General features: G+C 44.5%; 1 protein-coding gene across 1 annotated transcript in view; it reads left to right on the top strand.

The window, feature by feature from the left end:
• The first annotated feature begins 733 nt into the window (after positions 1 to 733).
• The window catches only part of crispld1a (cysteine-rich secretory protein LCCL domain containing 1a), a 21,465-nt gene continuing 10,467 nt past the window's right edge, over positions 734 to 11,731 (top strand). The window contains exons 1-3 of the mRNA XM_050057026.1: positions 734 to 993; positions 1,561 to 1,926; positions 9,472 to 9,590. Of these exons, the coding sequence (XP_049912983.1) occupies positions 1,666 to 1,926; positions 9,472 to 9,590 (380 nt within the window). The 5' untranslated portion in view covers positions 734 to 993; positions 1,561 to 1,665. The remainder of the gene's footprint in view (positions 994 to 1,560; positions 1,927 to 9,471; positions 9,591 to 11,731) is intronic.

Below are 11,731 nucleotides of genomic sequence, written 5' to 3'. Positions count from 1 at the left end.
AAGAGACCCAAATGACTACAAAATGACACAAAACATCCACAAAGACACACAAAACAACCAGAGGGAGATACAAAATGACCGCAAAGACACATAAAATGACCTCTGTAAGACACAACATCACCACAAAGAGACCCAAACAACTACAAAATGACACAATACAACGACAAGTGACCACAAAATGACCTCAAAGAGACACAGAACAACCCAAGGGAGACACAGGATGATCTCAACAAGACACCTTACCTCAGAGATCTAAACAACTACACAATAACAGCAAGGAGACACAAAAACACCACAAAGAGACACAAACCCACAAAACATCCATGACGGCTAAAAAGATACAGAAAACCATCACAGAGTCTGTGTGTCTTGCTACTGTGTAGGAGAGGTGGTGGGGCCCTTTGTATGTCTGTGCCCAGGAGCCCATTGTCTCATGATCCGCCCATGCAAATAAGTGCAATAACGTCACTATTAAACTCTAAAAGTTTCTGCAGGAATATTACAGACTTGTCTGTTTTTGCATTGGACATAGAGACTGGGTTTCAGAGGTTAACTTGTACAACACTGGGGAGGAAAAAAAGTTTCTGCTCACACTGAACATACGCACGACCCCGGACGCGCACAGAGGTCTTGGCATGACCGAGTGGGCCGTTTCACCCTGTTGCAGAGGCGTGGTCAGGGGCGGCTCTCTCAAAGCGCAGCCAAGTTGAGAATAAAATGTGGATAAGTGATGCTTTAGCGGCTTTGGTGCAAGAATCCCGAAAGAAGAAAGAGCCACTCTCTCTTTACTCAAACGGAGCGAAGCGACCACAACACATCTTTGATTGATGTCATATGGCAGCCAGCGACAGTCATCACCGCTCCACCTGAGCTCTGCAACTTTCTCTCAAGGCGGACTTTGCTTTTTTCCTCCTCTACTTGCTGCTGAAGTTTCCTCACAGCCAGATCTCTGTCAAGATCTCAAGAAGCGGGCTGCATTCCAATTCATTAAAGGTAAATTATTTCCAAAGTCTACATTAAATCACAACACTCCATTTCTATTTCAATATGCATTACTCTTCACGTTTTCCATTAGGTATTGGCACGTTATATCAGCTTCTGTCAGCACTGCAGTGTGCATACCAAAAAGTCCAGCTGGAAATATATGTCTACATACAGTATTGTGAATGCATTAGCTACATTATGCATCACTCTGTGCACTTTTATTACAGCTGCACTGCTTAATGTGATCTGAGATTTATTTTGAGCAGCTCCCAAGCTTGTCTGTACTTTTTTTATTTTGAGGGGAAAAAAGTTGTAAAAATCTTCAAGGAAGTTCAACACCAGTAGTCATTTCTTTAATCCACACCCTCACTAGTCATTCCCAGTCTGCCAGCTTTCCCCCAGTGAACTCCATGAGGTTACCCGTGGCTCTGCACCAAACCAAGTGTCTGCACGCCAATGCGCTGTCCTCACCAAGTTCAATATTGACCCAAGTTATTCAGCAAATTTGATACAGAACACCAGTTCCAATCCGTCCAATAATCCTGTTTTGCTCTCTCCTCCCGGCTCTTCTGCCAGCTAACACTGTCGACGAAGAAGAAGAGTGTCTTTCTGTGCTGGCCCGCTCCCCGTTTCACCCCGTCCACCCTGCCTGAGTCTGAGAGGATCATCACCATCTCCAGGATGAGGCGTGCATCTCCGAATTTGCTGAGGGGCGTGTCCCTGCTCCTGCTGCTCCAGACGACCGCGTCCATGGTGATGCTTCCGAACTCCACTGGCTGGGGGCAGATTCTGGACAAGTATCTGGACGAGGACGGGGACTGGTGGGAGGCCAAGCAGAGGGGGAAGAGGGCCATTACGGACAGTGACGCTCAGCTCATCCTGGACCTTCACAACAAGCTCAGAGGCCAGGTTTACCCTCCGTCTTCCAACATGGAGTACATGGTAGGTGGAAGGATGGAGGATGGAGGATGCATATGTGTTAAAGCGCTTTGACCCCGTTCTGAACTCCCTAAGAGTCTTGCACACTTGTCGACCATATAGCTTAGTGACCTGACCCAGTCACCAGACCGGCTGGCACTTGTCCCTCTTGGCTCGCACACAAGCAGCATGCCAGCATCTAAGCACCTACACACACGGGCCCCCCCTTCCCCACACACACACACACACACACACACAAATCTGTACCCATGTGACTTTGGTTGTTTTGCCAGAAGAAAAGAATTCCACCAACCTGCCAATGATCACATTACTACCACGTTTTTTTTGGGTTTTTTTTAAACTCATGCTCGGAGATTTGTTTGACTTTATCCGTTGGCCATCACGTGTGTGTACAGCGCCAGATCACTTTTCACAGTGCAATTAGAATCAGAGCACGGCACCGTGGCTTGTTTTACCAGCTGTCTACCCCCCACTAAACACACGTACACACACACACACACACACATGCATACCACGCCTTTTCAAAGTCGGCAGATCTGGAACTTCTCCAGATACACTACGTGTAGGCACTGCTTGACCGCCACAGTGCGTTGCCACCAACAGTACTTAGGAGGTTAAAAATCAATACAGTGTGCAGAAAGTAATGAGGTTTTATCATCCTTTCATCTCCACTTAAAGAGCTACAGAACAAAAGGCAGCATTATTCGGTGGTAAAGGCAAATAAACAGTTCCTGCTGGGGGCAATTGCTGGACTGTGTAATTGTATAATTGAGAGGTTGGACTTGAGGACCCCTTGTGTGTGTGTGTACGTGTGTGAAAGCAAAACTCTGCCTGGCAGGCTTCTGGTTGAGGCACACTCTAGTGGAGAAATGCTGAGCCAGCAGCACACAGCTCCTTTCTACTGTCTCCTGTTACAGTTGGCTGAGTATTTTTTTTTTTTTAAAGCTCCAGGGGCACCCAGGGGTGAAATATGGAGAGGCATGCAACAAGAGGACGTGAGGTGAGAGAAAGAGAGTGAAAGCTGGCAAAGAATACGGCAAGTAAATAAAAACAGAGGTGTAAAAATGATAAAGGAGAGTCGCATGTAGAAACGAGAGGCAGAGCGACGGACGGAATTTAAAAAAAAAAAAAAAGGTGTCAGAATAATTGAAAAGAAGACGAGGAGGAGGTTGAGTAAGAGTGAGGCAAGAGTAAAAGAGAGATGGAGACATTTTGAAGGGGCGCAAAGTAAAAAGAGACAATGACTTGTAAGGATCGCGCTGAAATCTTATTTGCAGTCCTGTAGATGTCGATATCTTTCAGGCAAGACGCTGCTCGGGTCACATGTAAAGTGGATTTTCAGTGATTTTCTGCGCTTTATTTTGAAAGGGGCTCCATATTTCTCAGATTTTCTCTCTGTCTGTGTTGAACCGCTGTCACCTTTCAGAAACCTCACAGCTTCACTGTACTGGAAGACTTCATAGACATGCTCCCCTGCTCTCCCTACACACTCATGCATGCAGATGCACACACACACACACACATACACACACACACACAAGCGCACATACATCGCCATTTGCCCATCAGCTCTGTTATTGTCTGCCATTGTATTAAACCATAACCCGGCTGACCCTCTGTGGCAGTCATCACAGAGACTCTGAGATAACATCAATTCAAATCCTCCCCTCTTTCCTCCCCCCCTTCATCTGTTTCCTTTTCTTGCCCCCTCTCTCTCTCTGCCTCCCGCTCCCTTATCCCTGTGGCTCCGTTCCCATTCTGTCATTATCCAACACAGAGGCCCAAAAAATTCCCTGGATAAGCATTCACACTCCGTAGCGATCCACAAAGCTTCATTGCGCCTTCAGTAGGGGTGGGGATCTAGGAGTTGGGGGGGGGCAGCGGTTCTGCCTCTCACTCAAATGTTGACCCACAGGTATAAACAGAGAAGTGTCAGTGTTTGAAGCGCTGCAAGACAAACAGATGGCATCTTGGGAGAAAGGGCTCTACCTGCCTTGATGTTTAACTTGGCTTTGCTGGGCTGCACTCAGGCTCTGAGGTGGCGGCGATGTTAGTGGTTTAAGATAAAGCTGTATTGACAGTTTTCTGCCGGGGATGAGTCAGAGATGTGCTGCGAGCATCAGCCATTTTAATTCATTGTTGGATAATGTGGCTGTCCAATCAGACAATAATTAGGGTCTAGACGAATAAATTAGCCCTGAATTAACTTTACCCAAGATGTTTAATTATGGTAATGTGTACAAGCATGTGAAACAGACAGCTTCAATGTTAGGAGAAACTGGCAAGGAATAATAAAAACGCCAAGTACATTAACTTTAAAGTAATTATTAGCGACCAGTGGCAACTTTCTGCAGTTTCTCCTGCAGATTACCTCAGAGCTCACAGGCCAGTCTCCTTAGTGTGTTGTGGGTTTGCCCCTGGGGCTGGTCAGCTGGTTGCACCCTGGGAAAGTGCCAATGTCTACTAGCCTCTCTAGTCTCTACAGCAGCTGAATACCATAGTATGAAAATGAGGAAAAGTTGGTGCTCATACTAGTTTCAGTAAACTGAACTGAACAATTGAATTGTGGAGAAGCTAACCGAGCTAATGATGTGTAGCATCTCCATATTGACAAAAGTTTAAACTATATATTTGTATGTGCGCTAGAAGCAGCTAACCCATGTAAGCTCCGGTTTGTAGCCAACAACTTGTTTTATACATCCAAAGAACTTCTATAAAAATGAACTGCTTGGCAACCAGACCAGGCCTCTAATTGAGACAGGCGTTTGTTTGTCAAAATATGTTGCCACACCGGGCTAATAAAAGGGACTGGCCGTTTAATTCGGACAAGGCTTTTTATTGAAGTTTCATGGTAAATGCCCACATTGTTAAAGAAGAAGTCCGGTATTTTGTACTTTGAGCCCCATTTCTGGGTTGTTTATGATGAAATCGAGCGGTTAGGACCAAAATTTTGACGATTGGTCCTTCTCTGAGAATTTGGCTCTCCCCTGCCTGGCTTAACAGTTCTGTCTATGGCCATGTGTGAACCTGTGAACTGAGTGGTCAGTGGTGTTCGTTGATGTTCTGACATAAAAATCGCAGCAAACTGTGGTTTCCGTGATGATTTATTTGACATTTTGTCTAATCCATTGATTTTCCATAGTAGGCTTCATTGTCTGTTGGTAGTAATCCGCCAACGTAAACGGAAAGGGGGTTGTTTACGACAAGGATGTAGTCACTGTAGTCTTTTAGCTTAGCGAAAGTGCCGGCTCGACAGTGCTGTGTCATTGACCGCACAAAACTTGCCCATTATTACTCGCTTGCAAACAGCCTTCGCAGTATGATGTCTTTGAACACAACGCCAACCTTCTTCTCCTGCTTCTTTTCTGCGTCCCATTACATTGCAACGGTTTCCTGCCGGTTGGCAACACTCACGTAAAGAAGCATTATCGCCATCAAGTGGGCTGGAGTGTATAACGCTTCAGGGTCAAACGAACGATCAAGCAGAAGTTTACACACGGGTGTGAGGCAGCTGAAAAAATAGTTCAACAATCGAGATGAATCGCGAAAACACGCATGGAAACCACAGTTTGCTACGATTTTTATGTCAGAACATCAACAAACACCACTGACCACTCTGTGAGTTTCATGGCTTTGAAAATGAACATTTCGGGTGGTTTTAGGACAGGTACACACGTGGCTATAGGCAGCACTGTTGAGCCAGGCAGGGGAAAGCCAAATTCTTAACCACTCTATTTCATCATAAACAACCCAGAAATGGGGCTCAAAGTGCAAAATACCAGACTTATCCTTTAATTCTACGATGCTATTCCCTAAATAAACCTACTATAATTGAGTAAATGTTCTTCTGTCGGCCAAATATTCAGCTCAGAGTATTGTTTGGGATCCTTAATTTGCAATTAGCTCAGCCCAGATTATTATAGCATGGATTTAAATGTGGCAGATTTGTCAGCTAAACATTCACTCTGAACTCTGCAGTAAAACTAAAATAGCTTTTAAGATTAGTAATGCTGTTTACGCCAAATTCCCACCTCACCTGTGTTATGTAACTTAAAAATACAAACAGATAATTTTTGCCTGCTTTTAGGTGTCAGGAGTGAAAATTAGTCACACTTGACATTTGTTGTGTTATGGTTTCACAATGATGAAGACAGCTGGAGAACAATTAGATACAGAATAGGATGATGGCACAACAGAAGGATTTTTTTCTTTGGCAACCATCGTGTTTTTCTCAAATGATAGACTTATTTTCAGGCTTTCTATTCACTTAAATGACTTGGAAAATAGTGCATGTAGCTGCTGTAAAAGGGGAAAAAAATGTCCGCAGGGGAACATGTTTGGACTGAGCCCCGAATGTTTACAACATCTGGCTCCGCCCCCTCGGTCCTCCAAAATAACCGCAGCTCCTAAGAGTGTTCCCGTTTGCATCCAAGGTCACGCTCCAGTGAAGCCAAAAGGACAACGCTATCCCAAAAATAGCAAAGATGCCACCTTTACACCCCAAAGCTGGACACTCTCACAGCCTCACCTGCACCGGCTGTATCCTGTCCAGTAACAGTGGAGCCAACAAGGCGTATCCTTGCGGGATTCCAGTGCTCACACTGAACCTGCTTGATCTGATGCCAGGAATGTAAACATAGCTCTTGCTCCAAATGCACTTAGAAAGAACGGCCTGCTGTAGCAGATTTCACAGATACTTCAGGGAGCATCGTCAAAATAACTTTGCAGAGATGCAAAACACATGTACATCAAATGGCTACTCCTACCACTCCCCTGTCTGACTAATGAGGCCCAGTGAGTGAGACTACTTTCTGTTCAAGTCAAGCCTGTAATATGTGGTTATGCTGCTCTGGTCAAACTGTTATAACATGATAATGGGAGACAATGGTGAGACCCAGGACCTCTGATGTGAGTGGATGTCAGCTGGAATGCACTGCGTGAAACACTTTATGGTCTTTATTGCTGTGGGAAATGATAGTGGTAGTTTGGGCAGGCAATTTAACTATTGATCACTTTCACTAGTCACCCTTTTGCCTCGCTGTATTCTCTGTCACACAGTCTCATCGCCTCTTCTCCTCTGCTCTCTGTCAGGTCATTATTTCATGTATCTCAACTCAGCTTCCCATATCTGCAGTTCCCATATCTTTCCCCTGCTTTTTCAGTGTTTCTCTACATGCACCATTGATTATGAACAGGAAACCCAAACTTGCAAAGGAGCTACACCTCTATACCCTTTGGAATGCAGCCAGATGACCAAGGAAGAGAACACCCCCCCCCCCTCACCTAAAAAACCTGGCTGCAAATGAAGTGTTAAGCGAAATACACAATGCTGTGTGCACTGTGCTGAAAGACTTTAGCAGGGGACGTGTTTTTCTTTACGGGCCCCTGCAGAAGTGTGGTCAGGGTGGATGGTGGGTGGTGTGGGAGGGAGGGAGGCGGGGGGGTTCTTGGTTATGAGGCCTCCCCTGCTGGGCTAACTGTGCAAACAACAGCAGCCTGACAAGCCGGCTGCGCTCTGCACCAGATACAACAGCTGAAAAATATGTGTCTCGGTCGACACTTTGTGAGCCTGCCTTTTTTTGTTTGTTGCAAATTTGGGGATGATAGAATGAGTTCCTCCGCTGGAAGGGTGCTGCTTGTATTTATGATTATTTAAGACATGCTTCCAGAGCAACACAAATCATAGAAACTGTAATCACCCCCCCTCCCGACACACTGTAGCCACTGAGAGAGTTTTGGTCATTTTTGGCTTGAGAGCTACTGTACTTGTGGCCACACTTAAACGTTTTCAGACCCATAACCGCTCATTAATGGTCAAAAACACTGTGCTGTCCCCGCTCAAGCACAGAATGTCCTGTACTGTGGTTTGCAGATCGTTTGGCTATTACCACAGCTCAATGCAACGTGTTTCAATCTCCTTATCAGTGTAAACATTGATTATTTTCCCTGCAAGGAGGTCACTTGTCGAGAAAATTGAAGAGGAAAATGACAGACAGAAACTGAACGGCTTCCATCTGCATTCTTCCACTGCTTAACTCTCTTAAGTGTTTCTGTTTCAGCATTGTAAGCTATTATAATTGCGAAGAGGGATACCAGATATGACAATACTGACATTTATTTGCACTTCGCTGCCAATAGAGGTCATTTCTGAGCAGGGACAGAATTCCAGGTAAACAATTTCTCGGTGCTGTTCTAGCCCCGACTCTGTCAGTCATCATTTCGCCTTACTGTGCAAGACAAACCACAGGCAGCTACAAAATGAGGCTGTTGCAACACCGATATGCTCCCTCTTTGCACGTGTAGAGATGAATGAAAAATAAACTCCACACCTCCAACGGTTTATTTGTTCTTGCAAGTTATGCAACATTTCTGCGAGGCTTTGTGTTGAAATCTGACACTGAAGAGTCAGCCAATATTACCTTGGCGATGCTGATTTAAACATATACAGTAGGTCCTCTCGGCCGCCCGCTGGATTCCCAGAAAGAGCTGAAAAGAGTGCTCAGAGTTAAGAGTTAATTTGCAGCGCTGCCAGACATCCTGTTGTTAGGTAGGTGTGTGTGTTTCGGGAATAATGCAGAGAACAGCAGTTGTTTCTGGTGGGACTGAAAGTGGGTGACGGACGATGGAGGAGGAGGCGGCGGTGGAAGTGGGGTAGTTATTTTAGTGTCTGTTAGCGGATGAGATTTCAGTGAGGGTAAGCTATGACTTCCAGGGCCCAATGTGTGAAATGGGAAAACTTCTGACACCTCCGCTGGTGTACTAATGGTAACACACACACACACACACACACACACACACACAAACTAATAGCCTTTCCCGTAGAAACCTGTTCGATATCCCACACTGAAGGTGAGAGTGAAGGTGTGCAATTAAAGGAACATGCAGTGTCCTTCAGAGGAATTACAGCTGGTGTTATTCTAACTTTTTTTTAATGGTAGAATGTAGGTCAGCCGAGAGGAAGGACACTCTTTGCATTCCCAGAAAACCCAGAATGGGAATATGATCCCTTAGTATCCAACCAGAGCCAAACTTAACTTAGAGGGCAATCCAGGGAGAGGTAAAGTGAAACAAAAGCTTGCACCCAGACATCTCACCAGAGACATATGGAAGGTATTACTTAAGGAAAAACAGCTTTTGCATTTTTTGAACAACACCCGATCCTACGGGAAAACCCATCTGGGGAAAGTCAGCTGTGCAGCAATAAGAGAGTCAGAAAGCTCTTTATACAGCAGCAGCAACACACCAACATGGTGCTGCACTTGGTTTAGAGATTAGTGCAGTTACTTAGCTGTAGCAGCTCCAAGTCCCTATTACTTATCATGGTGTATGATAAGTAATCCCTGTTCAGTGTGTGTTAATACATCCTCACATCATTGACAGCTGAACAAACCATGAATATCTTCAGTTTCACACTAGCTGTTCTCTGACGTGACACTGGTATATCTTATCACCCATTAGAGGAAGTATAAGCAGCTTTGCTTTGCACTGGGTCAATTTATAATCCAGAAAACAACTTCATATTGTTTCTCCATCTCATCTCCTGTGCAGGTGTGGGATACAGAGTTGGAGCGTACGGCAGAGGAGTGGGCCGAGACCTGTCTGTGGGAGCATGGACCTGCCGGTTTATTGCCACAGATCGGACAGAACCTAGGAGCACACTGGGGAAGGTAATCAGTAATTTAGTATATGTACTCTCTGCACATACAGAGATAGACTTGGGTTGAGGGTAGAAATTGCCTTGCTAAAAACATTTAAGGTCTTTAAAGTCTGCATGTGTGTGTTTGTGATGTGATGACAGATACCAAGCAGCCCCTTGACTCTGCGTTTTGTTGTGTCTAAGCCTGTGCTGCCTTTTATTGTATGTGGATAAGAACAGAATAAACCTGTATGGGTCATACAGTTGGCTTGCCATGGTTGGCTAAGGCCCAGCAAACTCAGGCCTATCTTTAATTAACTGGCAACGTTACACAGTAGAAATTACATTACAATGACACGAACAGAGACAAAGCTGATGAAAAACATCTGGAACAGGCAGGTAACAGAAAGTCCAAATGACAGAAGAACCAAAACTAAACTGAAAACCAACTGCGATAATATGATGAGCTCAGGTAAAACAAAATCGAAACACAACACAAGGAACCAGGCAGCAAAGACACCAAGAACACAGGGATGAGCACAGGAATGAACAGACAAAATGACAAAGAACAAAGAGAAGCACAGGTATATATACACAGAAAACTGATCACAAGAACAAGACACAGCTGGAGTAAGTGGACACAGGCAAAAGGAAGGAAATGGGGATTGGCCTACAACAAGGGTGTGGAGGGGGACACTAGGGTGGAGCAAACAAGGCCAATACAGAACAGGTGTGAGGGGAAGACCCTGGGAACAGGGAAGGACTAACGAGACAGGTGTGATGGAAAACAGGCGGGAAAACACACAGACAGGAAGTAAAACCAGACATGACACATGAGGAGACAATCTACAAAATAAAACAGGAAGCAGATTAAACACAAATGAATAAGAAAACAAGAAAGAGCACAAACAGAAAATCCCAAAACGAAGTCCAAAAGATAACATAATATTAACAAAAACCCAAGATCATGACAGCGGATGCTTTTTTCGTCAACTACAAATACACCAAAATGAAAATATTTGCCTGCTGGTCAATCATACAACTTTAGAGGTTATGATTAGAAGTTATTCCAGTGAGTTTAGCACATCTGCTAGCTTTTTTTCTGAGTGTTTTATTCATATGACTCATATTTACGCACTGTAAAAAGCAGGAAATCTACTCATCACGCACCATAAAACCACAACTCGTGTTTGGATTAAACAAACAGTAGATAACATCTTAGTACAACTTCTCGCTAGCTTGTCTGCCATGTGTAAAGTTTTACCTTTTATGGATTCATATGAACAAACAAACTGGTTCAGGGAATATGACAAGGACGGAGTCCATGCAAGAGATTTACTTGAAACAAATCCACTTGTTGTCAGTTTAAATGAACAATGAAGTGTGTGGTACCAGCAATATTAACAGTGCAAGTCAATGCATGGACATGTGGCATGTGTGCTGTTAAAGGTACTGACAGTGCAAAACCAAAGACAATGCAAGGTGTAATCCAGCTGTAGAAAGGGAGAGACAGAATGTACACTTGGACCAGTGTTTATCGTCTGGAAGGCCCAGGTGAAGTAGATCAAACTGACGACCCTCCCATATGTCAGCCACTTGACTGCTGAAGTTGGCCAGGACACCCTCCAAGACCAGTTTAACACTATAAGTGCATTAAATCCACTCGTTATCCTACCCATAAAACTTTCTAACATTTTTTATTGAGTACGGATTAAACATACAATATACATTTACTGGCCACTTTATTAGGTACACCTGTTAAACTGTTCATTACTGCAAATAGCCAATCAGCCAGTCATCTGGCAATAACTCAGTGCATCTAGACATGTGGGCATGGTCAAAACGAACTGCTGAAGTTCAAACCGAGCATCAGAATGGGGAAGAAAGGTGATTTGAAAGATGGTAGAAGACAAAAGTAACTCAAATAACCACTGGTTACAACCAAGGTCTGCAGAAGACCATCTCTGAACCAATGACACGTCCAACCTTGAAGCAGATGGGCTACAGCAGCAGAAGACCACACCAGGTGCCACTCCTGTCAGCTAACAACAGGAAACTGAGGCTACAGTTCACACAGGCTCACCAAAACTGGACAATAGAAGATTGGAGAAACGTTGCCTGGTCTGATGAGTCTGGATTTCTGCTGCCACATTCAGATGGTAGGGTCAGAAT

The sequence above is a fragment of the Epinephelus moara genome, chromosome 11, assembly GCF_006386435.1.
Source record: "Epinephelus moara isolate mb chromosome 11, YSFRI_EMoa_1.0, whole genome shotgun sequence".
NCBI classification, from domain to species: Eukaryota; Metazoa; Chordata; class Actinopteri; order Perciformes; family Serranidae; genus Epinephelus; species Epinephelus moara.
The sequence above is the reverse complement of the archived record's forward strand: the minus strand, read 5'-3'. Positions and strand labels throughout refer to the sequence as shown.